Source organism: Plenodomus lingam (assembly GCF_022343315.1).
Source record: "Plenodomus lingam strain CAN1 chromosome Unknown scaffold_20, whole genome shotgun sequence".
In the NCBI taxonomy this organism is placed as follows: Eukaryota; Fungi; Ascomycota; class Dothideomycetes; order Pleosporales; family Leptosphaeriaceae; genus Plenodomus; species Plenodomus lingam.
The window spans coordinates 1392393-1417012 of NW_027093974.1; the positions used below are offsets into that span (position 1 = coordinate 1392393).

Genomic DNA, 24620 nt, shown 5'->3' on the forward strand with positions numbered 1-24620 from the left:
CTAGGATTCAGACACGTAGTTTGTATGCGCAGTGTATTCTTGTGCGAGAGGCGAGGGCAATGGGATACCGTGCATCACTGCTACTATGTGCAATACAATACCCAAGGCAGGGCAAAGTTGGGCTACTGCGACATGGGCTGATGCTTCTTCAGGGCCCAAATTCTGGAGAGAGGAGAACAGTGTGTTGGAATATAGTCAAAGTTTATGGGATCGACGAGGTTGTTAGAAATGGTGTGGTTTCGAAGGCGGGTTGAAAGTTTGGAAGCCAGTAGTGGTGATGTATTTTGTAGAGATTGATGGCTATGTACTTCATTTGAGTCTTCTCCGCCCAAGAGAGGATGTTCAAATGGTAGGAGAGGTTGCAGTGCATGGTCGATAGGCAAGACTAAGCAAGTGTTCGCCAAGAGGATACTAATTACATTCCTGCGGGTAGAATGCCATATTGACTTTGAAAGGCATATCACCTCCTATAGCTTCAACGAACCCTTTCCAGCCTTTGCGTCTGCAATCAGCTGTTTCTCTTTGGGCGTGTGCTTGACCGACATGTTCGTGGTGAACAGGCGGGGAAGGAACTTGCCCACACGGTTCTGGTAAACCTTGTACTCGGGGTACTTTCCAGCACTGATCAGCTCCGTAAGCCAAGTGCTGGCCTGGAACAGAATGAGGTAACCAAAAGCGCCCGCACCAGTCCAGTTGATAAAGGTCTGGCTTTCTAAACAACACCATTGGTATAGGAATACCCAAAATGTCTGCTCGGCAGCAAAGTTGGGATGACGGGACCATGCCCAGAGGCCAGACGTGTTGAAGCCGCGGTCGAGCTGTTCGCGCGTGTATTTGTATTCGGTTGGCACTCGTGCTGTTTTACTATAAGCCTCCTTGGCGGCGTGGTAATTCCATTGCTGCTGGTCGGCGAAGAACTCGAGAACGACTACGACAAGCATGGCACGGCCGAAGAGAGTGTCATAGGTTGTGAGCTCATTGCCTTGGATGCGCGAGGTGAGGAGCAGGATGTAGGTAGGCGTGGTGATGAGCCAGAGCAGGATCTGGCATAGTCAGTGCCTAGGCTTCATTCTGCTTTTGGCTTGTTGATGCAGAAGTACTCACGTTCTGCCCAAGCGAGATAAAAGTAACGTTCAAGATGAACATGCCGGGGGCTCCGATATAGTCCTTCACAATGTTCCACCGGTAATCCTCACTTCCCACCTGGTACCCGCCCTTGCGCCAGTAGTTGAAGGTCAATCTACCACCCCAGAGGAGTGATACAGCCATGACGTGATCCAGTCGCAGGGCAGGCAGGCCGTTCAGATGGGCCCACACGCCATAGTGCACATTGTAGATGACCGGCAGAATGCTCCACAGGCGGTCGACCTGCGAGTAGTTGCGATTGACCTCGGAGACAAGCAGCACAAGCGGCGTGACAAACATGACGGCAAAGGCCAGCGCCGACATGAGGGGGTTGGTGTTGACATAGATTTCCTTCAACGCCTGTGGATCGGTCACGTGTGCCGCAATTTTGTAGGGAAGGTCATAGAACTGAGGGAGAAACGGCTCTACAGTCTTGAAGTAGTCGGCGCACTCTGGGAGAGACTTCACAACTGGTAGGGCCATGTCGAGGTACGCGCGAGGGTTCGGCATCGTGTGGAGGTGTTTCTGGAGTGGTTTGGGAAGGCCCTCTTTCTATGCCTTTGGTGGCAGGCTGTGTTAACGTCTGCTTGATAAATTGACAGAGTTGACGGAACTGAGAGAATTGACAGACTACGATGACCTCATGACGTGTAGTGTTTTCCAACCTCCGCGGCCCATGACCTAGAACTCGCTAGCCATCAGATTGCCGAGCTGCAGGGAACTGTCCGTGCGGACACTAGAGTAGAAGACGCGTTGTTTGGTGGCTCGACGCCATCTCACATGACCTTGATTGCAGACGATCATTGTTGAGCCTCAACGACAACCTCATGCAGGCCGTCGCCCTAGGAAGACATGCCTCGAGTTCTGTGCGTGGCGGAGAAGCCGTCGATTGCCAAGGCCGTTGCAAATCATCTCGCTGGTCAAGCAAGAGCTGTGCGTATCCCAAACGGCGTGCTATGACATGTGCCACGTCCAGCAAGGCGAGCTACGCGTCTGACACGCTCCCAGGAAGATGTCCCGGGAATTGGCTATGTCAAAAACTACAGGTTTGACTTTGGCTTTCAGCAATGGGGACAATGCTCAGTCACCTTCACTTGTGTCGCTGGCCATATCGTGGCGCATGACTTCCCTGAGCGATTCAAGAAGTGGCATTCCTGCCAGCCAGCAGCCTTGTTCGATGCCCCGATCGAACAGAGCATAGCAGAAGTATGGAGTGCACTGTTTTCGAGCACTTCAACAGCGCCTTACTATTACTAACACTCCGTCAGAACAAAAAGGTAGTGGCGAAGAATATCGAGACCCAGGCTAGGTATGCCTCGATTCTGTACATCTGGACCGATTGCGATCGCGAGGGCGAGCATATCGGTACCGAGATTCGTGACATTGCACTCAAAGTGAAACCAAACATGCAAGTCTGGAGAGCGCGTTTCAGCAACATCGAGAGAGCGTCTGTGTACCACTGACAGCACGCGTTTGTTGCCTACTGACAGCCAACAGACATGTCATACAAGCTTCGCAAAGTCCTGTCCGTCTAGACGAAGCGCAGGCACAAGCTGTTTCCGCTCGCATCGAACTAGATCTTCGCCTCGGGGCCGCCTTTACACGCATGCAGACCTTGGCACTTCAAAATATGGTACCTCAGCAAGGTGAAGAGCGTCGTAAGCTCATCAGCTACGGGTCATGCCAATTCCCCACGTTGGGCTTCGTCGTCGACCGTTACCTTCGCGTACGCAACTTCGTGCCAGAGTCATTCTGGTTGATCAAGCTTGCACATAAAAAAGACGGCATCGATGTCAAGTTCAACTGGCGACGAGGTCACCTGTTCGATCGCATGGCTGTCATCATCATCTTTGAGCGATGCTTGGTGTCCAAAACCGCAAAGGTTGTTAAGATGACAAAAAAGCCGACCAAGAAGTGGAAGCCGCTGCCCCTGACCACGGTCGAGCTCCAGAAAAACGGTAGTCGATTTCTTCGTATGACTTCGCAGGATGTCATGAAGGTGGCAGAACAGCTCTATACTAAAGGCTGGATCAGCTACCCACGCACTGAGACGGATCAATTCGACCGAGGCATGGATCTGAGAGCACTCGTATCTAGACAAACACAGGACAATCGCTGGGGACCGTTTGCACAGAACCTGATGAATGGCGGCTTCCAACAGCCTCGCAGTGGGCGTAACAACGACAAAGCTCATCCACCTATCCATCCTGTCAACTATGTAGCGGCCACCCAGCTCAACGAAGATGAGCGTAAGGTCTATGACTTTGTTGTTCGGCGCTTCCTCGCATGCTGTGCCGAAGATGCAGTGGGCGAAGCTACTGACATTGAAATCGAATATGGGAGCGAACTGTTCCACGCACATGGCCTTAGGGTCCTTGCTCGGAATTACCTCGATGTGTACCCGTTTGATAAGTGGGAGAGCAGTCAACAGCTCCCTGACTATAGGCTAGGTGAGACCTTTGAGCCTACGGAAGCCAACCTGTTGGATGGAGAAACCTCGCCGCCAGCCTATCTTACCGAACCAGAGCTGATTTCGCTCATGGATGCAAATGGAATCGGCACGGATGCGACCATGGCAGATCATATTGAGACAATCAAGGAACGACAATACGTCATCGCACGAACCAAAGGAGGAGGAGCTGTCGCGGCTGCAGCGGCTGGTGACGGGACTGGAAGGGGAAGAGGACGGGGAAGAGGGGGTGCACGGGGTGGGCGAGGACGAGGTGGGCGAGGTGGTGGGACAGCAGGTCAGAACGCTGGAGGAGGGACAGGGACAGGGGGAGTGCAAGAGTTCATTCCGACGACGTTGGGCGTCGCACTGATTGAGGGCTACGATAATGTTGGCTTTGAGACCAGTCTGAGTAAACCATTTCTCCGGAAGGAGGTAAGTGATGTGTTGTTTCTGCTTTGCTTTTGGATCAGGAGGTTGGGGTTGCATTGCTGCATTCCTCCCACCTCCCACATGGCGCCATGCTCGCTAACAGTGTGTCGGCAGATGGAGGGCCAGATGAAGGCGATTTGCGAAGGGCGCACAACGCGCAACGACGTGGTTCAACAGAACCTCGATCAGTATCGTGCCGTGTTCAATCGGACTGTGCAGCAGATGCACGTGCTCAAAGCGGTCAGTCAAGAGTCGAATATTGGGGTGGCATCAATGTGTTTTGTGTGTAGTGGCATGGCTAACGAAGGGGTCCACATCCACCAGGCAATCACCAAGTACGTTGTGAACGCGAATCATGGGTGAGGGTTATCCCCACGCAGGCCGGCTATCTGGGGGAGAGGGGGTTTGCAGCCCACGTCATGCTCGGTGAATTGGGCATCTGGTGGGCGGAAGGGGGGGTAAGATGTGGGGGCCTATCTCTTGGGCTGACGTTGTGTGGTTTGCTGCACGTCACGATTGCGGCCTTTATACTCTGGCGACTACCGGTACCTGCGAGACATGGGCGTGTGCGCCAGTGGACATTGTTTCTACAGGTACAGGGTTTCTTCGCACTCTGCCCACCAAAAGTCAAAAATGGGCATGACGGAGAGCAACAGTAGGTACTCTCTACACTCTATGCTGTTGGTAGGCACTCTACTGTACATAGATACTGCCCAGGTGTGTAGGTGCAGCGGGGGCTTATGATGGCCTTTCCAGACCCCGCTCCACGATAAGACCAATGGCTGGTGAGCAGGCCAGGGCATGGAGGGATGGATGGCTGGAGAGCATGCCAAGCAGCGCCGATATAGGGTCACCTACTCGGCTGCGAACGGAGGGAGGCGCAGGGACAGAATGTCTCAGGTGCAGCGTCGCGACAGTACCCGGCCGTGGTAGACGGTGGAGTGGGAGTGGGAGTGGGAGTGGGTAGTACTGTCGGCCTTGGAGGCTGCCGAGAAAGAGGGTGATGTGTGGAGGAGATGAACGATGTCATTAGGGATGCTAGTCAACTTCAGTGCCCGCGAAAGAAAGAAAAAAAGGAACAAAGCGAGTGAGACTGATGATGATGATGATGATGATGATGATGATGATGGCCTTTGCCGGTACGTAGAGTACGTAGGTACTTACTACAACTCTACAGTAGGCACTTGGTACATGCCCAGATGACAGCCCAGCTTTTCTTTTTTTGGGCGGCCAGGCCACGAAATAGCGCGAGGCTCTGTTAGGGGCAAAAGGGAGACAGCACACCCAACACACCACACATGCGCACCAAAGTTCTGGTGAGGCGTCGAGTGTTAACTTGTCCATGACGCTGGGAATGCACACGTGTGGCTTGTGGTCAAAAGGGTCAGGTGGCCCAGCCAGCCAATCACGGGCTACAGTCGAAGGCCATGCAACCCAAGCCGTGGCTTCCCGCACTTTCGTAACTTGGACTTGTCAGATGGCAGCTGCGATCCAAAGAGAGATGCCCACCTGGGCCGCAGCTGCCTCCTCTCGGAACCGGATCGCCCTTATCATCAGGCCCTTGAATCCCTCATGTAAGCCGAATGCCCATTTCCATCTCACCACAGCCCACCCACACTGAATATTGACCTTTTGGATTCCCGAGATAAAAACCTGCCTCCCCTCTGCCCTCGTCGCGCTTCGTTTGCTGCGTATTCTTGGCTTTCCTTTGACGATAACTCACACACTCTAAACGCGTCTGCCGCTCTGATCTTCCCGTGCTCCTTGCTGATCCCCCATCGCCGATCGCCAACCCTCTCTCGGAACAACGCAAGCAGCGACTTGCTGCACACCCTGCCTGTCTCTGCCTCAGTGACAGTACCAAACAAACTACTGCCAACAACAAACGTTATCGCCCTGCACGCTGTCTTGAAAAGAAGACGCATACGACTCTTCCGCTACTATCTTTGATTTCAACTCACCCTTGCCCCTATCTGCTGTCTCGTCTGCGCAGCACCGGCATCGATCGCTTCCATTTCATCTGGCTAAGCTGGGTAACATCGGGTACGTCCAAAGCCGTGCGAGACGTCGCAACGCATCGTGCAGTCTGCAGACTCACCTCAACATCGCTGCGATGCCCATAATCCACTCAGACTGACGGGAAACAGCTCACACGACTCGCATCACCTAAACAAAGCCATCCAACACTCGCCTCCTTTCTGACTCACACCCCAAATCTTGCCATCCAAACCCACCCAACATGGCTGCCATCGCCCACCCGGTCTCCAACATTGCCGTGGCATTCGGGCGCATGCAAGATGGCGGCCATGCCCCTTCGACCCACTCCTTGCCCACGCCCCCGAGCTCCATCTCGCCCACGCTTCCCGCTCACAAGCGAGGCCCGATACCTGCCATGGGTCGTCTGTCTACACCGGAAGAGGAGTCGATGGAGATAGATCTCCAGGATGCCGTGGAGCATGCTGCGGCGCAGGATCAGCCCTCTGCGCTGTCCAAGGAGGCTCTGGCAGGCCTCGATGCCACGCGCCAAATCACGGCACTGATGCTGGCCCGAAACTATCTCCCGGATATCATTGTCGGACACGGTGCGATGCCCATCCGCGAGATGATGGCCCACCTAACCCAGTCGGTACCGGGCTTTTCAGGACTGCCACCCGCCAAGGCGCGGAGGCTGGTTGTCGCTGCGCTGGAACATCGCGCCGGCGGCGGCTTGCACGGCGAGGTGAAATTTGAAAAGGTGGGCTGGGGACGCTGGAGCGTCGCAGGGTCTGGTACACAGGCCCGAGGCATGCCCATCGGCTCGGCTCGCTCAGGGAACAGACAGACTCCCCCGGCGAGTGTCGATAGCATCCGCGGCAGTGCGCAAACACGCAAGGTGCGCAACACGTGCGATGTCTACTCGGGCAGCTGGAATGCTGGCTCGTGGTCGCCGCACCGCCAGGACGAGGACGAAGAAATGGCGGATAACATGTCCTTGGACGGCTCCGAGGGCAGCACGGAATCCGAGTTGGAGTCGGATATGGATCTGGAAGCAGATTTGAACGATGATACGGACGAAGAAGACTGGGCTGCGCTGGGACCAGACGCACTTCGCCAACCCCACTACGGACCGCGCCGTGAAAATCGCGACTACAATTATCTAAGCCGAACGCAGACGAGCAACCCGCGCTATCGGAGCGTCTCCACCCAGGCCCACTCGCTACCTCATGGACCTCACCCTTCCAGTGCAATGCGTCCAACCTACAACAGGCACCTTACTGTTCCTGCTGCATCCCGCGGAAATCACGCCGTGAACGCGGGTACCTCCTCCATCACTGCTTTTGCTGCATCGTCTGGCGTCACCGGCTCCGGAGCTGAGCGTGACGCCATTGAAGCTCTTATTGCCATGGGCTCCATGTAGATGCCCCTACTATTTCCTTTGCTCGGCGCATGCAGCTATACCAAATAACCGCCTGGAGCCTTTTTGCACAATTAAGAATATACAACATACCACGCTGGACAGGTCTTTGTTTTCAACAACACATTTTCTTTGCGCTTGGAAAAGCGCCGTACTTTTTGGTTAGAGTATTTGGGTCACGTTGGCATACACACACCTACTTCCGCTACCGCATGGTTCTGGTATGCGAGCGGGAGCGATCCGTCAAGTGCTGATGTGGATCATTTTGATTTTTTTCCTCCCTTGGCTGGCTTTGTCTTTTTTTTTTCTTTTTGCAAATTCTCCATAATGCAATCGCTGTCTTGGATGAATCGGCTTATCGCATATGGTTTTGCAAGCATCATCTCACACATAGTAGTTTCTTCTCCCCTCGCACACCTGACTTCTTACACTACCGTGGGTAGGATAGGAACTCAGTCTCTGTATATACCTTTCCGACTCCCCACACAACTCAACAACAACCGCAAACGCAACGACTTATCTATAACGACAAAAACTATACTCTACTAGACTGGCTGGCTGGCTGGAATATGTCAGTCTGGACTGATACATGTCACTCCGTATACTACACACCGCGAACTGGCCCCGCGGGCTGGGACTTGATAATACTATGCCCTCGTGCAAATGGAAATTTTGCACAGGGGTTCTTTTGACTTGATCATTGTCTGTGTGGTGGTTTTTAAAACCGTATTGAGCGGTGACGATTTGTGGTGATGCTTTAAATGGAGGGCGTATGTGTGCGGTTAGTCGAGTATGTCGAGGTGGTGGTATCTAATACGGCAAAGTATCAATGTCTGTACCGGAGAAGTTTGTCAATTGGTGACTGGACGACGTCATGGCCCAAATACATTTGAACCAGAATTGGTTAGAATTTTGCTTTTACCCGCATAGGGACACCATGTGTTTGCGCCATTGCAAGGTGTTCTGAAGTCCTTGCTCCCTCCTAGAGTATCCAACTCCCTGGCTACCTCTATACTTTTGCAGTCTTCTTGTTACTCATCACCCTTTGATGGCGCTTACTTTCCCCCCAGTGGCGTGCCATGCCAGCACCGGAATGGTCCAATCAAGGTCTGCCCACCGCTGGGAGCTGAAAGACGTAGATGAAGATATTGCTTACCTACATATAGTGGGGCACTCACATCCTACCACCACGAATAATGTACGAGAGCCCCAGCAAAAAAGACCCAGCACCACAACACCTCGTCTATGAGAGGGATGGTAAGTGGACGAACAGCCCCAACTGGATGGGCACAAGGATTTCACATATTCTATAAAGAGGAATCCCCAGCATGGACGTTTAGTTTGACAGCAGTTTTTTCTTCGCCAACTTCTCGTAATGTCTCTGCGCTGTTGTTTGTTAGTTTTGCTGGCTACCACGGTTGGTGTCGTTGCAAGTCCGGTAGTTGTTCGCGACACAACTGCTTCCGATGTGTCAATTGTCCCAGCTGCAACCACAGTCTCCACAAACTCACCTGCTGGAGTCGAGCTCTTCAAGTCTGAAGCAATCCAGCTGACAGATGGAGTATTGATGAATGCTGATGCTCAAATCAATGATACCGATGTTCTTGCTCTCGTCGGCTTCGACGACAGTTCCAAACCAGCTGGACCGAGGCGGGCTCGACACAATGGCACCTGTAAAACATTCCCAGGTGATCGGGATTACCCGCTTCCGACTGTGTGGTCTCTATTAGATTCTCTCCTCGGGGGAGCGCTGATCAAAACAACGCCTGTGGCTGCCCCTTGCTACAAGAGTACCGGCGTGTACGATCCGGCCAAGTGCGCAGATATCTCTGCAAAGTTTACGACCACTGATATCCAGTAAGTGGGAAGTATGTTGCGGAGAGAAACACGTTGACTCCGCCTAGCACAAATGATCCCACTTCGATCATGTGGCCGTTGTACCAGGGACGTACCTGTCTACCAACCAATGACCCGAACGGCACTTGCACACTGGGTGGATATCCATCTTACTCCATCAACGTCGAGAATGTGGCTCAAATCCAATTGGGCATCAACTTTGCTCGCAATCTCAATCTACGTCTGGTCATCAAAAACACTGGTCACGACTTCCTTGGTAAATCCAGTGGTGCGGGCGCTCTCAACTTGTGGACCCACAATCTCAAAGAGATTCGGTTTATAGAGAGTTATCAGAATGCAGGGTACAGTGGTCCTGCTTTCAAGGCTGGTGCTGGCGTCCAGGGTTTTGAGATTCTCGAGGCTGCTCGTGACAATGATGTTACCGTTTTAGCCGGTATCTGTGAAGTATGGCCACTTTCCATTCTTCTCTATTACAAGTTCGTTGCTGACCGTAGTTGTAGACGGTCGGATGGACAGGTGGCTATATTGCTGGAGGTGGCCATTCACCACTTGCTTCGATTTACGGAATGGCTGCCGACCAAGTCCTTGCGTTTGAGGTGGTCACAGCCGATGGTCGCTTCGTGACAGCCTCGAATACTGTCAATCAGGATCTCTTCTGGGCGCTTCGTGGAGGAGGAGGATCGGCCTTTGGTGTCGTTACCTCTGCAATTGTCAAAGCGCATCCCAGAATCAAAGTCACCAAGTCGATATTCTCTTTTCAGGCCGCTCCTGACAATTCGGCAAACTTCTGGAAAGCAATTCATGCCTACTTCAAAAAATTCCCTGCCTTCACCAATGCAGGAACGTATGCGTATTTCTGGATTTGGAATTACGGAACCTCGCTCGACTTCCAAATGCTGCCGTTCTTTGCGCCCAACCACACAGTCGAATCGTTCAACGAACTGACCAAGCCCTTATTCGACGAGTTCAGAACCCTCAACATCTCCATCTCCCCAAATACCACATTTTACGAAGACTTTTACTCTGCAAACAAGGGCGCCTGGGGCGACTCCACGGTCGGCGTGTTGTCCATTCGCCAAGCAACCCGGCTCTTTCCCAAGAGCCTTTGGGAAACCGAAGACAAGCTCAAAGGCTTCTACAATACCGTCAAAAACACGGTGATGAGCGGCCAAACCGTCATTGGATACCACATGGCTCCTGGCAATCCTTTCAACGTCGACAACGCCGTCAACCCCGCATGGCGCACCACCCAATCCTTCCTCATCACCGCCAACACCGTACCCGACAACGCCACCCCAGCCCAACTAAAGAATGCTTCGGACACGCTAACCCACACCATCATGGAACCCTGGCGCCAAATCGCACCCAGCTCCGCCGGCGGCGGCGTCTACCTCAACGAAGCCGATATCCAGGAACCCAACTGGCAAACCGAATTCTACGGCGCTGCGCAGTATCCCCGGCTTTTGGCGCTCAAGCGCAAGTGGGATCCTAGTGATGTGTTTTATGCGACTACGGCTGTTGGGAGCGAGAGATGGCAGGTACGGGATGGGGAGCAGGGCGTACAGACTCAGAATGGGCGTTTGTGTCGTGTGGCGTTGTAGTTTGCGGTTAGGAGGCGTTGAAGCGATGTACTATTTCCTCTTGGAGAGGTGTATGTGTGTTGGAATTTCAGCATTTAAATTGTGTTTGAAGTCTTGAACTGTGATTTCATCTCTATACAGTATACAAACATGTACGATTCAGTGTTCTCAGTAGAACTACCGAGCCATAATCACTGCTTGTTACACTGCACCCAACACGCTTTTCCAGAGCCCAACAGTCTGCCCTCTTTCCCTATAATCTAATTGCTCGAGGAACTCGTTCAACTGGCATTGTTACTGCGACTTGCGAGCTTGTCAGCCGATGCCATGACGTATTGGCACTTCGCAAGGCCAGGCACCGCTCATAGTGTTGGGTCACGCGTGAGTGAGGCATGGACGAGGCTCTGGGGGGTTGGGAGGGGGGGGGGGAAATTACGGGATGTTGGAGTTTTCGTGGAGATGGGTGGTACATGCTGTATAACATGGGCACGATTCTAGCGAAACGGCAAAGCAGTAAACAGATGTATGAAAAAGAGATGATATACACGGCGGTGAGGTATTTTTAAATCCTTAAAGGGATGGGGAGCCCTTGTTGTCTCCGGCGCGGCTGATAAAAAACCGGTCTCGATATTCCTGTAGACGGCAGAGGCAAGAGCTGATTCTGTAGAGGCAAGAGTGGCAACTTGCAAAGACTGTTGTTGTCCCTATCATGCGCCAATTATGCTGATGCCGCATGCGCAAATCAAATTGCGGCAGTTTTAGCTATAAAGATGCATGGAGGGATATATACAGCTTGTACTGAGTGGCTGACTTGATATGTGCTTACGATGTGAGAACTACCCAGAACCTGAGCTGTTACTGCGGTCTGGTTCTTTTGGTATATTAGTGAAATGTGTATGTCTTCCAATGTATATAGTTCATTCATTCAGCAGCGTTGAATTGTAATTAATGTCTGGGCGGCACATTTCAAGAACAAAAGATGTACGTGTTGGAGGCTGAGGATGCTGCCAAGGATAACCATTTCTGAGCCATTGCGGCAGCTTGGCTGTCTGTTCATTTTGAAGGCTTTCGAGCTCACGTTGACGAACAAATTAATACGGCAATTGCTGGAAACTTTTTTGAAATATATTGAGGTGACTAGGTAAGGAAGCTGGAGCTGGAGGGGAAGCTTGGACTCGTCAATTTTCGACATTGTTGAGATCCTTTTGAGACCTGGTAATTGGAAGCTGGCCGTTCTGTGGGAAATTTATTTAGCGAGCACACTGTCTAGAGTTAAGTAAACTGGTTATAGAGTTGTGGAGGTGAAGATTCTTACGCAATAGACAAGCTACAGATAGTTAGTACAGGAATGAAAAACGTAGAAGATTAGGCAAGTAAGAACTTACAGCACCTTCCCCAGCGTTACCGCAACTGGAGAGCTCATAATTGTATTCTGTACTGCCCTTAGCGTAAGATATGGGTACATCACAGGGTCCTCGCGGGACAGGTAGCGTTGTAGTATCCTGGGATGCAGCACACTACACTAGAAGTTAGACTTTCATTCTAGCACAGGGTACTAGATGAACGTACGCAGAATACGTCGGAGTTGGAGTCCTATTTGTATTAGTGCTTGATAAGTGCTGTTAGATACCAATACATACTTGACATGATACTTCCACGCCATTTCCAATGCTTGGAAGTCCAACTCCATGGTCGGTGCACCGCGCGTTTCCTAGTGTATATGGACTCAGTGCTGTTACTTGAGATTTCCCTAATAGAAATGGAACGAATAAAGCAGTGATAATAATGGCATTCATGATTATAGATGCTTAGAGTCCCAGGCTAAACGTGTAGAAGAATTGCGAAGGATGTGGATACTTCTCCAGCCTAGGGAGGAGGAGAGCATCTTTATGTCTGTCGGTTCCAAAGACTGCCGCAAGTCCAAGCCATAGTGCTGCGACACTGCCTCTGGAAGCAATTTGTGTACACACGGGTCTAAACCTATTATGGCGTGGCTTTCCCCGTATTCGGAAAGTCCGCCGAATGGTGAGAAGACAGGGACTGTAGCTAGCAGATTTGCTGTGTCTGTGCATCGGTCTTGTAGGTAAATAACCATGATTAGTGAAGAGAAGAAAAACCTTCATTCCTGGTTTGCATTAGCCAATCTAACAATAGCCAAAAACTCGGCTCTAATATGCCTTGGAACTTGGCCAAGACCTCGCCCTTGTATCAGTGAAAGTGCATGTGCTCTAGCGTCGGCGAAACAATGTGATATTTGCTGGGGTGTTGTAGCGAAACACCAAACATTTTAATATACAAATACAGGCTATGTTATGTATAAATTATTATACAAGTGTTTTCGAAGCATAGGAAACATTCCATCTTGATATTGTTTTAGCCTTAAATTAACGTGATCCACCACCGAGCGCCCACCCCCACCAAGCGCCCACTAACACCAAAATCACTAAATTTTCAACACCAAATTTCTTAATAACTATAGCACCTATTAATAACGTGCTTGTAGTAATTAAATCCTTAACTCTTAGAGAAGATTTTATATACTTAGAAATAGTAGAAAAGTATAGTTACTTATAGTTAACCTTATCTAGATACTACTAGAAAATTTAGTAGGTATATACTACTACTCTACTAAATAGTTAAATACTTAATACTATATAAGAAAGTAAGCTTATAGAGTATATTAAAGAGCTTTATAAGTAAGGATTACCCCTTATATAGACTATTATTTAAAATTTTATAACTAAAATAATAGAGAATCTAGTAGGTAAAAATTAGGTATAGCGCTTTATTAACTACTATAATATTAATCTTATCTCCTATTAGGCTACTAGGCTTAATTATAACTACTTTAAAGCTAATTCTACCTTTAAGTATAGCTTATACTTTAAGCTTTTATACTAAAAAAATAGAGTAATATAATATTAAGAGTTAGTATATCTATAATATAGATAAGGAGGGTTTTCTTATTAGAGTACTATTAAAAACTAAATATATATTTAATAAGAGCGCCTATAAGTAGAGAAAGATTAAAGCTATACTTTAGGATAGTAATAGGGAGTAGATTACTACTATAGCTTGTATATACGCTAATAGTACTGCTTTTACCCCTACCCTTATTTATTAGTCCTAATCTAGAGCTTTATAGGATACCTAGTTATAAGATTTTAACCTATTATAATACTAAGCTTTCTTTATAAGATTACTAAGTAGGTAGATAAGCTATACCCTAGGGGTATCCTAGCTTAAAGAGGTATTTAATTATAAGACAAAAGCTAAAGCTTATACTTTATACTAGCTCCTTATCCTTAATAGCTATAGATCTTATATAATAATAGAGTTTATTAAGTACTATAATAAATATAAGATCTTACTTATAATATATCCCCCTTATAGCACTTATACCCTTTAGCTACTTAATATTATAGTATTTGCTCCCTTTATAGCTTTATATAAAGCTTAACTATCTAGTTTTCTAGATAGCTCCTAAGGGCTTATAAGCATTACTAAAAGGGATTTCTACTAGTTATTTAATACTATATAGAGTAATACCTTTAAGAAAAAGCTAATATTAATAGCTTTTAAAGTAATAGGTATCTTACTACTTAACCTTAATATTATCCTTTTAAGGTTTAAAGCACCTATAAATAATAGTAACTAGCCTTCTTTAAGTAATAGTATAACCTTAATATTAAGTATAAGTAATTAGAGAAAGATAGAGTAGTTACTCTATAATACTATAATTAATATCTATAATAAATAGTTAAAGAAGCTTAGCTAGATAATCTATACTATATTAGTAAGAAATACTCTACTTAACTATAAAAATAAACACCTAAGGGCTACCCTAGCTAATAAGAAGAAGTGTAAGAAGCGTAGTAAACCTCTATTATTACCCCCTAATAATAATTATAGTAGTAGTACCTAATTTATTTTACTATTAAAGGTAGAGTAAGTATTTAAGCTCTAGGAGTAAAAGAACCTTAAAGAATAGGAGCTATAATACTAAAAAAGTAAGGTAATTAAGCTTTATAAGTAATAGAAGCTTACTAAAGCTTAACTTATAGAGGAGTATTACCTAAATTAAGTAATTACTAAAAAGGAGTAAGAGGAGAAAGCTACTTAAAAAGCTACTACACGTAATAAGCAGAAAACTACTAAGTAACTAGAAAAGTAACTCTAAAATAATATTAAAATATCCTAAATAGGTAAGAGGTAAATCCTTAAGCCTCCTACTATTATACTAGCTAAGGTAGTTAATAAGGAGCTAGTAGAAGAGGATATAGTAGTAGAGGCAACTTTACAGCGTAGGCGCCTAATTAGACCCCCTAAAAAGCTACTTATATAATCTAAAATATTTAATCTACTCTAATAGATCTAATAATCGCGACTCTAAGAAATCTTGTAATAATAGCTATTGTGGGTGGCGCAATATCCTCATTTAGTGGGTGGTGGATTTTGGTGTTGGTGGGCGCTCGGTGGGGGTGGGCGCTCGGTGGTGGATCACGTTACAGTAGGCGACGTGTACTTGTTAGCTGGGGTATTGAGAGTAGAGATCGCAAATATCCCATTTTTTTCGCCGACGCTGGAGGCTTGGTCCTCTAGTGCCAAAATCCACTTATGTTTCAGGACTGAGATAAGAAAGTTGACCGACCAAAAACCTTCTATTTTTCTAGGAAAACTTCAACGACCGGGGGAATCTGGCAGGGAAGATGGCTTAGTAGCCGTGCACAAAATGAGGTATTTATAAAGCACTGCATTTAAATGGCAAGATACAGTAGCTAACATAGCCTATCGGCGCAAGAAAATCAAGAGTATATTGTTAAGAAACGGACAAAGGACTCAATGCTGGGATAAGATTCAAATCGATGGGCCAAGATGATAGCTTTTAACGGTAAAGATTGAGCAGAGATTTTTATGTCGCAATGGCAGGAGCAGGTGCTCTGGGCAGATGTTTGGTCAACCAGCGGGTGTAAACACCCTTTTGATTGTTGCTACCGGTAAGGCCAGTAGCGATTCTTCTCCATTCCTGCGTATACCAGGGCATTTACCATGTCATTGCAGAAGAAATGACTAACGTTGTTACGTCCTCAGGTATGGATGCCTCGAAAATTCCTCGCGGAGTTTGGAGTGAGACAAGCTGAATTGATTTGTCCGTCTGTCTACTCTGATAGCTTTTGGGGCTAGCTTTTAAATGGGTAAATGTCTAGTCACATGATAGCTCAATCACCTCACGCAGATCGACCTTCCGGTGTTTCTACCGCTGACATCCATCACATAGTCTAGACACTTTCCAACAACTGGTGAGAAGGTCTGCCATTCTGAGACTCATTTGTGGATCGCACTGGCAGTGTTTAGTAGATCCACTTTGTGTTGCATGTTGCGAACAAAGCTCTTACGCATTTGACATGAGCTACTCACTACACAAGATAGTTCGTATACAGTCGTAGCAGATAGGAAATTGGGCAGGTAAGTACTTACACCTCCATCACAATAACCCACTCAGCATCTCCAATTTCGCTACGGAGATAATCACACTTCTCTCGTGGAATAAGTATTTTAGTGTCTTGATACGTTGATTGGACAGAAGCACACTTTACTAAACGCAAGCGGTCCGAGAAAAATCCGTTGGCGAATACTAATAGACACGGAAGGTAATTTTATGGGGTTTGGTCCTGATTTTAGATTCGCGGGCGACATGCCAATACCTACCGTACTAGGTGGCCTAATGACATTAAAATTTAAACAGATGCCGAAAGTCAAATGTTACGACAAGGCCACTACACGGCTGCTCAGTACTGCACCGAAACACCAACACGCTCAATGGATCAATAATGGCTCAAGCCTCAGCACAAGGCCACTAAGAGTCCCAGTAGTCCCGCTGGCAAATGTGAGATTCTACCCGGCTACTGGTAATTGTATGAAGAGATTTTGGAGTGGGACTCGATGGGTATACCGGTACCGACCGTGATCCGCCGTGGAGGCATGTCTTTTGTACAGTAAGTGATCACACCGCATTGTACCAGGCGGTGATGATGTATTCGAACGCCAATTTGCAGATCTTCCTTTGTTTGATACTTGTCACTCATCTAACTCTGGGTCTGTCTGCCTGGACTACAACTGGCAATGATGAAGAAATCATTGGCAAATTGAAATAAAGGACGCAGCAGCCCTGTAGATAAAGAAGTACTATACCTCAAATCTTGTCAAGAACGCAGCTATATTTACCATCACTACGGTACAAAACTGGTTTACAGTAGCCATATTTATCTAAAGTAGACTAAGAAGTGGTTTAGGTAGAAGAAGTAAACCTAAATAGGGTTTATTATACTATATATTCTATAAAAGTAAACTACTTTTATTTCTACTTCTATTAATCTACTAGTATTACGTAGTAATAACTAGTTTCCTACTAACTATCTAAGTATTTTACCCCTCCTTTCTTTAATCTTCTTCACCACCTCCACCACCTCTACCACCTCTACCACCACCTCTATTATTACCACCTCCTATTAGTAAAAATATCATGACTCATTATTATGTCATATATGTGTATAGCGTGAAGCTAATCTTCTCTACCCCTTTTAGTCTTAGTTAGGTATTATAGCGTATAATAGAAATAAAACTACTTTTTATACTTAATTTAAACCCCTACTATAAAAGTAAACTACTACTTTAACAAAAGTAAACTACTACTTTAATAAAAGTAAACTACTACTTTAAACCTATTTATAGGTATACACAAGGGCAGTTTACACCTATATAGTAAACCCCTAGCGTACTATTCTACAGTAAACAATTTTTTACCGTAGTGCATATAGACCAAGGCTCGACTGCGACCACGATATAATAGGACGTGTCTTTGAAAATCAGGTTCCAATTTAAATGATGGTATTTACTGCGTAGAAGGAACCTTAGGAAGTTGGCGGTTCGAGGTAAGAAGTTTCAACGGGTGTGCAAGCTATGATTGGTATGAGCTGTACGCTTAGTATGCACATAGTCCTATCTGCTTAACGACTCAGCTTTCTTTAATATCTATCCCTTGCGTAATGTGTTGAGGAACATTCTTCTGCCTACAAGGAAGAATGCAAAGACGTGGTGGCAAGCTGAGGACTGCAGATAGAAGAAGAAAATGCGCCGCTAAGCCCAACGCGGACTCTAACATTGAACCATCCCAATTTCGCTCCTGGTGCATTCGCACTACAATCACTTCAGGAGATGCCTCTCTATAACCAGACTGAGTAGATTTGGAAGAATGTGGGGTTTACCTTGTGGCAATGCACACTATTGCGGACATACCGAAGCATTCACAAGTCTAGATTCTACATCGCCTCAAAGACTAATTCATTTCCATGTGGATGGTCAACCTCGGCCTCTTCTAGGCAGCTAAGGCGCTAAGCACACGTGTTTTTTTAGGGAAATTTGTGCGGGATCGGATTTGGAAATCCCATCTCGGGCTCGGTGTCTCGACTAAGAGAGGAACACCGGCATATAGCTAAGGTAACTGATACAACCTACACACGTATCGTTAGGTACAAAGCATCCTCGCACATTGCCGGGTCAACACACCGCGGCATTAGGGGCCAAGGACATAGAAATCTTCACCCACCAGCCCTTCAAGTCTAGAGCCTTGGGCTCTGATTTTAGGCTCCGGCATATTGCGGGGAACACATAATCAGATGTAGAACAAGAGGGGTAATATGAGAGTAGTAGTGCTATACGATATAGACAGTGGTTTCAAGCTTGTAGTCGATGAGGACCACTGTGCTATAGCTTGGTGTGAACCATCGTCTACAATGTCACATGGAGGAAATTGGCCTCTCTAAATTCTATAGTTCACATTGGCATGGAGCGAGTCCCTAACTCGAACATCATGATACTGGGTAGGTTGCCAGAGCCGTCTGTTAATTGGAATACTATGTGGGTATTACGAGTTGAAGATAGGTCTTCCGCGGAAATAGTAAGATACTATACCTAGATAGGCTCTTGTCCGGACGGATGGCACCGGTGTGTCACACCACGGACTTCCCTCAATGACGTATGCCTAGGCATCATCAGATTCAATTCCTCGTCGACAGGACTACTTCTACGGTATAGGAGTTTACACCGGTAGCGTTACTGCTCTTGCGTTTCTAATGAAGATACGGACAACTTCTTTGACTTCTTCATCATCATTGTCATCACGCAGTATGTTGCCATATCCGTTTTGTGGGGTTCTCCACTGACACCGCAGCTAAGTGCCCACAGTGGTTCGTGGCTTGTACAGGATTCAGACTACTAGCTATCTCGGCTAGTTTGAGGATCACGTTACTTGTCTTGTGCTATGAAAATAGCCAGGATGTAGCAGTGGCAAATCACATGATACTCAAACTACCCGAGCGCATGAGTATCAATTTTGGCTGGAACCCCAACCCCATGGGGGTCTTCCTCCAAGAACGCCACCATGTTCTCCGCACAATATTTGGTATGCGTGTAGCCCTAGATGTGTATATGGCCAGGATAAATCTCCCGAGATGTCTAATCTTTTTCTAACCTGTTCGAGACTGAAGTTCTACGAGATTGTCACTCTGCGCTGTGGCGATTGCCAGGCAGATCGCGTGGTTGCCATGGGGTGACAGGGGCTTAAGAACAAAGAAGATGGCTATGTCATTCCGCTCATCAAGTCTGGGCCCAGATCAGGATTCGCCCAACAACGGCCGCCAAATTGCTGGCGCGTAGATTTTATCGTCACTAGGTTATTTCTCGTCGGTTGGTAACCTATTGCGGCCAGGGGTCGTCTCTACGATCATGCAAGGCTGTCCAACTGCTCATCGGCCAACAGGCGTTGTCATCGTCTTTCGGCATTTCCTGCGGCAGAGCTATACCGAAGCCGTCACTGGCCGTTGAAGTACTGAGTGCGCTTTTCTACTCCTAGGAAAAGTTTGTTCGCCGATGCCCTGATGCATTGCACAGCATCTTTTGGGGAAATTGCCTTTTCAAGACTAGTCATTGGCCTAATCTGTCAAAGCGTATCTCTCACCTCCAGCTCCTATGTCATGCTCTCTATCGACATTGTAGAAACTGTAGATGGAGTCACTAGACATCAGGTCGGCGTTTACAATTTTTTAGAAGTAGTTCTCGAACGCAGTTTCTCGAGCGTAGCTCTTGACAAATGTACAGACTTATGTGTATATAATGCTCGAGAGGATGCACATTCGAAAATGCATCAACCAGTACTTCACTGTCTTTCTACTGCGACTCCAAACCAACTTTACAAACACTTCCGAGACCTTGTATTGATCTTCGGATTATCATTGCATCAACACCCATCTCAAAATCTTGAGTCACCTTCATATCATAATTGTACCTTCATCAACCCTTCCTCCCAATCCTTACCATCAACATGAAGTTCCAAGTCCTTCTTGCACTTCTGCCTCTAGTGAGCGCTGTTCCGGCACCATTTCTCGAGCCTCGTGATGGCACACCCATTCCAGGGAAATACATTGTCACGCTCAAGCCCAACTCCATCAAAGGGCAGAGTATCCCTCAGATCTTCACCAACCTCCTGGCCAAGATCAAGTCAGATGCGAAATTCACATACAACATCGGCAACTTCAACGGTTTCGCCGCTTCAATGAACGAGTCTACAGCCCAGGAGATTCGCAAGCTTCCCGATGTACGTTGAAACTCGGTCGAATCATAACAAAGTTCAATTATTAACATAATCAAAGGTCGCACTAGTTGAGCCAGATGTAGTCATTAAAGCTGATCTCGGTCAAATCGAACAAATCATTTCAAAGAGGGCCTTCACATCGCAAAACTCCGGCTCCTCCATCTGGGGTCTAGGCAGACTCTCCTCCAAGACTCCCAATGCTGCAAAGTACACATACGACAGCACCGCCGGCGCCGCAACCTGTGCCTATGTTATCGACACTGGCATTGACACCAAGCACCCCGAGTTTGAGGGCCGTGCCACTTTCCTCGCCAACTTTGCTGGTGATGGCAACAACGCTGACGGCAACGGCCACGGTACTCACGTCGCCGGAACTATTGGCTCTAAGACCTACGGCGTTTCTAAGAAGGCCAAGCTCTTTGCTATCAAGGTTCTCAAGGCTGATGGATCTGTATGTGCTCATTTTCGTGAACTCCTGTGCCATTCCAAGTACGACTACTAACATCATTTCAGGGAGCCCTCTCTGGCGTATTGGCAGGTATCAACTATGCTGCAAACGACGCTAAAAAGAGAAACTGCCGTGGAACTGTTGCCAACTTGTCTCTTGGTGGCGGCAAGTCTGTATCCCTGAATTCCGCTGCAGCAAGCGCTGTCTCATCTGGTCTTTTCCTCACTGTCGCTGCTGGCAACTCTGCAGTAGATGCTAGCGGTGCTTCCCCTGCTTCTGAACCTTCTGTCTTCACCGTCGGCGCAACAGACTCAAGCGACAAGTGGGCCAGTTTTTCAAACTTTGGCGCCTCAGTAGATATCCTCGCTCCTGGTGTGGCTGTCCTCTCCACATGGCCCAGTGGTGGCACAGTGAGTCTTTATCCGTTACCGCTTCAATGATGAATCACCAAGCTAATGTAATCCAGGCCGTCCTTTCAGGTACTTCAATGGCAACTCCCCACGTCGCTGGCCTTGCTGCCTATCTTCTCGCCCTCGAGGGAAAGAAGGCGCCAGCTGCTCTAGCTTCCCGCATCACTAGCCTTGGTAACAAGGACAAGATCAGTAGCGTGCCAGGTGGTACCATCAACCTTCTCGCTTTTAATGGTAACCCAAGTGCTTAAAGATTTGAACCTGTCGAGTATACTAGAATTGGTGGTGTAAGCAGAAAGCATTTTATTTCACCGCTACATGCATTGCATATAGACTTGCGTCGCATCCAGAGTTGTATTGTTAAAACAGATTATAATCTCTAATTCAATAATCTCTCTACATTAAAAATCGCTTGCATGTTCTAGAAATGAAACATTTAGTCTCCCTTTCGAAGCAGAACACTAAATGTAGCAACAGCAGTGGATATTCAAAGTGCCTAATTAACGATATAACTTAGATCTCTCCTCTGCTCTTTCAAAAAGTTGGCGGAACTTTAAAACCACTTTATATAATCACGGGCAAGCTTCATAGCAGCCAAGTCCCTCTTACCATTGCTATTACCCTTCGATGAGTGAGCCTGACTCAACGTTGTGAAAGGAACATCACTGCTCAAATCCTTAATACGTCCAAGTAGAAACTCCAAATGCCTAAATCCGCTGCTTTGCTGGTACTGAGGAACCATGTGTCCAGCGAGTGACTGGTGAATATACGTCAACTTGCGCTCGGTGTGCCACTTGCCCATAACGCCTTTGGCACTCAAACTGGTCTGGCTGATATCTTCGTGGTATGGAATGAACAAGTTCTTGGTAGGTGGGGACTGGAAACCCTGCTTGCCGCCCCAGGTCATGTTTTGGATGGCCAAAAGAGTGCCATTGAAGAGAAATCTATAGTCGAGTTCTCCGTGGCAGATGACGGTACGGTCGAGAGCATCGATGATGCGTGGAAGGACTTCGTCACTGGATTGAGGTGAATTATCAGTACCAAGGACGCCATCGGCACATTCACTCCATGGCTGGATGGGAGCGTTGATAGCAGCTTGGACAGCACTGCGGTTGAAGAAGATCTCGGTGCCGGCGACCAGGTAATCGAAATTACCAGGGTAGCCAAGGACGTCCCACAACAAAGGGCAAGTGGTAGCGATGTGGTATCGATCGAAGCAAGGGTTAACGAGGATGACTGCATCTTGAACATATCCCCACACATCACAGCCCTCGCTACCCCTGTCGTTGGGTGCTTGGGGAATTTTGCTGGGAGGAGGGAAAGTAAGGTACTTTTTCATGTATTCCGTGTAGCCACAGGTATCAGCAAGCTCGTGGATGTGTTTGGTAAAGGTCTCGTTGAGGTTGAAAAGACCGGACCACTTGTCAAGGTAAGGGACGACGGGAGCTACTACTTGAACACCCTCCTCGGCAATGTTAGGGGAATAGAGCATGACACCCTTGACATTAAAGTGCTCAGTGTTGTTCTTTTTCAGCATGGCATCTGCGATGTATGGAATATAGCGTCCGGCATAGGATTCACCCGTCATGTAGATCTTGCGGTTGTTTAGGCCAAACGTGTTGACAAAGTTCTTGAAGAAGCCGGCAAAGTCCTCGGCGATCTCTTCCTGTGTTGTAGCAGTGGATATGCCTTTCGAAAAACCAGTACCAACAGGCTGGTCGATCCAGACCATGTTTGTAAGGTTCGTCCAACTCCACGCGTTCCTGACAGGCTTAGGACCGGTACCGTACTGCCAACTTATTGGGCCATTCTCCTGGAGAAACCCTTCGAGGGACGAACAACCAGGACCGCCATTCAACCAAATCACGATCTCTTCGCTAGCAGCTGGGTTCTCAGAAGGGAAGAACCAAAAATACAGCTCCGAAGTCTCATTGGCCTTGTCGCTGATGGGCAAGAGACCAGCGTAGGACTCGCCAATATCGAAATCGACGTCGGGAATAGAGCCAGCGGCGCCATTGACGATGAATTCTGCGTAAAGTAAGATTGAGATTTGAGATTCAATAGTGGCCACATACTCTTAGAGGCCTCAGTCGTAATGATGGACTTAGATTGGCGTGTCTCAACCTGAACCCTAGGGGCTTCAGTCCTCTTGCCAATAGATCGCACGCTTTGGGCAGTAACGCTGGAAGTAATGCCAGTAATGGCCAAGAATGATAGCAACTGCATACTTATGCTGTGCAAACCAGTCGTATGCTGGAGTGTCTTGATTCGTTTCTTGACTGATGGAGAGCGTACGGGAGAGATCTGAGCGGGCAGCAGACCTTCAAGTATAGAAAGTCATAGCATGCGCCCATGGTATGATGAGCGGATTGGACCAACGTCATATCGGACCTATTATATTGGTCATGTTCTGCACAGACCCAAAATGTCCAGTTGCAGACGGAAGTAAGCTTTTTCGGACAAGTAGGGAAGTGACCCTAGTATCAGATTCAATATAGTTCATGCCGCGAAGGTGGGTCTGTTTGTCGACATGTGGATGGTCGTTGGTGTCGTTGTGGACAGAGTTGGCTTTACAAGTCCCGCGGGACTAGACGTTTATGTACCTGCTAATGCATTTGCTCAATATCCGTATATTATAGAGAGATACTAGGCACGGCAGTGACAGGGCCGGTGTCACAAATTCTAGTAAGACCAAGTTCGAGCGACGACTACCTACAGTGATGGACCGAAGCTACATAGTACACGTGAGAAGCTTTGGCCTGACTACGTACCGGTACCGAACAATCACCATTACCAAACTCTTCCTGGGGTCAAAGTCAGTGAACTATCGTCCTGTGTAATACAATATAGCAATATCGAACGACTGGCCGTTGCAATACAGCGTCCACCTCTGTATGATGCCCGTATTTGTTGAAACCCCTGGAGAAGTACAGAATTTGTCGTCTTACCTGTATTCGTGTCACGCCATGCTTATGTATGGTGATTGATTCCTTTACAAATGTAGCAGCCATAAAATCCAAGAGGTATCGGCCTCATGGTGCTATTAGACCGTATAGATGATGCAAGACTAAGATCTATACGATTGATCACCGCTTATATCTCAAGCTATGTGGACCAGCTAGGGGAGATAGATTAGCCGAAAGAGGAAGCTCGGAGAAAATCAGGGTCTTCCCGACCAGGCCGGTCGTTCACCGTACTTCGGGCGGTGGTGGCCGGGAACTAGTTACCTAGAAAGGTGCGATGGTATCGAGAACCTGTGTCGCACAGTGCAGGTCC

At 47.7% G+C, this 24620-nt stretch overlaps 9 protein-coding genes across 9 annotated transcripts; 5 read left to right on the plus strand and 4 right to left on the minus strand.

The window, feature by feature from the left end:
* Positions 1-467: 467 nt before the first annotated feature.
* IAQ61_011458 (uncharacterized protein) lies at positions 468-1650 on the minus strand (the record flags this gene model as incomplete). Its single annotated transcript, XM_003843970.2, has 2 exons — positions 468-1043; positions 1105-1650. Coding segments are annotated over 2 exons (1122 nt in total), but the record flags the coding sequence as incomplete, so codon positions are not given.
* Positions 1651-1977: 327 nt separating this feature from the next.
* On the plus strand, positions 1978-4750 carry IAQ61_011459 (uncharacterized protein; the record flags this gene model as incomplete). Its single annotated transcript, XM_066099210.1, has 6 exons — positions 1978-2058; positions 2134-2331; positions 2394-2572; positions 2623-4009; positions 4121-4365; positions 4606-4750. The coding sequence occupies 6 exons, from the start codon at positions 1978-1980 to the stop codon at positions 4748-4750; spliced, it is 2235 nt and encodes a 744-aa protein (XP_065950729.1).
* Positions 4751-6245: 1495 nt separating this feature from the next.
* IAQ61_011460 (uncharacterized protein) lies at positions 6246-7403 on the plus strand (the record flags this gene model as incomplete). Its single annotated transcript, XM_003843972.1, has 1 exon — positions 6246-7403. One exon carries the CDS (start codon positions 6246-6248, stop codon positions 7401-7403), a length of 1158 nt encoding a protein of 385 aa, XP_003844020.1.
* Positions 7404-7935: 532 nt separating this feature from the next.
* Positions 7936-8276, minus strand: IAQ61_011461 (uncharacterized protein; the record flags this gene model as incomplete). Its single annotated transcript, XM_066099211.1, has 3 exons — positions 7936-7962; positions 8013-8155; positions 8240-8276. 3 exons carry the CDS (start codon positions 8274-8276, stop codon positions 7936-7938), a joined length of 207 nt encoding a protein of 68 aa, XP_065950730.1.
* Positions 8277-8506: 230 nt separating this feature from the next.
* IAQ61_011462 (uncharacterized protein) lies at positions 8507-11248 on the plus strand. The gene is made up of 3 exons (XM_066099212.1): positions 8507-9257; positions 9305-9701; positions 9758-11248. Exons 1-3 carry the CDS (start codon positions 8776-8778, stop codon positions 10856-10858), a joined length of 1980 nt encoding a protein of 659 aa, XP_065950731.1. The 5' UTR covers positions 8507-8775; the 3' UTR covers positions 10859-11248.
* An 835-nt stretch (positions 11249-12083) lies between these two features.
* On the minus strand, positions 12084-12527 carry IAQ61_011463 (uncharacterized protein; the record flags this gene model as incomplete). Its single annotated transcript, XM_066099213.1, has 5 exons — positions 12084-12099; positions 12153-12164; positions 12223-12354; positions 12407-12430; positions 12478-12527. The coding sequence occupies 5 exons, from the start codon at positions 12525-12527 to the stop codon at positions 12084-12086; spliced, it is 234 nt and encodes a 77-aa protein (XP_065950732.1).
* A 3376-nt stretch (positions 12528-15903) lies between these two features.
* On the plus strand, positions 15904-16805 carry IAQ61_011464 (uncharacterized protein; the record flags this gene model as incomplete). Its single annotated transcript, XM_066099214.1, has 2 exons — positions 15904-15928; positions 16480-16805. The coding sequence occupies 2 exons, from the start codon at positions 15904-15906 to the stop codon at positions 16803-16805; spliced, it is 351 nt and encodes a 116-aa protein (XP_065950733.1).
* A 3254-nt stretch (positions 16806-20059) lies between these two features.
* Positions 20060-21595, plus strand: IAQ61_011465 (uncharacterized protein; the record flags this gene model as incomplete). Its single annotated transcript, XM_003843977.2, has 4 exons — positions 20060-20489; positions 20545-20937; positions 21000-21344; positions 21401-21595. Exons 1-4 carry the CDS (start codon positions 20217-20219, stop codon positions 21593-21595), a joined length of 1206 nt encoding a protein of 401 aa, XP_003844025.1. The 5' UTR covers positions 20060-20216.
* A 228-nt stretch (positions 21596-21823) lies between these two features.
* IAQ61_011466 (uncharacterized protein) lies at positions 21824-23570 on the minus strand (the record flags this gene model as incomplete). Its single annotated transcript, XM_003843978.2, has 2 exons — positions 21824-23372; positions 23420-23570. 2 exons carry the CDS (start codon positions 23568-23570, stop codon positions 21898-21900), a joined length of 1626 nt encoding a protein of 541 aa, XP_003844026.2. The 3' UTR covers positions 21824-21897.
* Between the last annotated feature and the right edge of the window lie 1050 nt (positions 23571-24620).

Bases quoted from the DNA above. Each gene is read 5' to 3' on its own strand.
- IAQ61_011462 (XM_066099212.1), top strand. From the start codon at position 8,776: ATGTCTCTGCGCTGTTGTTTGTTAGTTTTGCTGGCTACCACGGTTGGT. The intron at 9,258-9,304 runs GTAAGTGGGAAG...GACTCCGCCTAG, and splicing joins TTTACGACCACTGATATCCA to CACAAATGATCCCACTTCGA. The intron at 9,702-9,757 runs GTATGGCCACTT...CCGTAGTTGTAG, and splicing joins TTTTAGCCGGTATCTGTGAA to ACGGTCGGATGGACAGGTGG.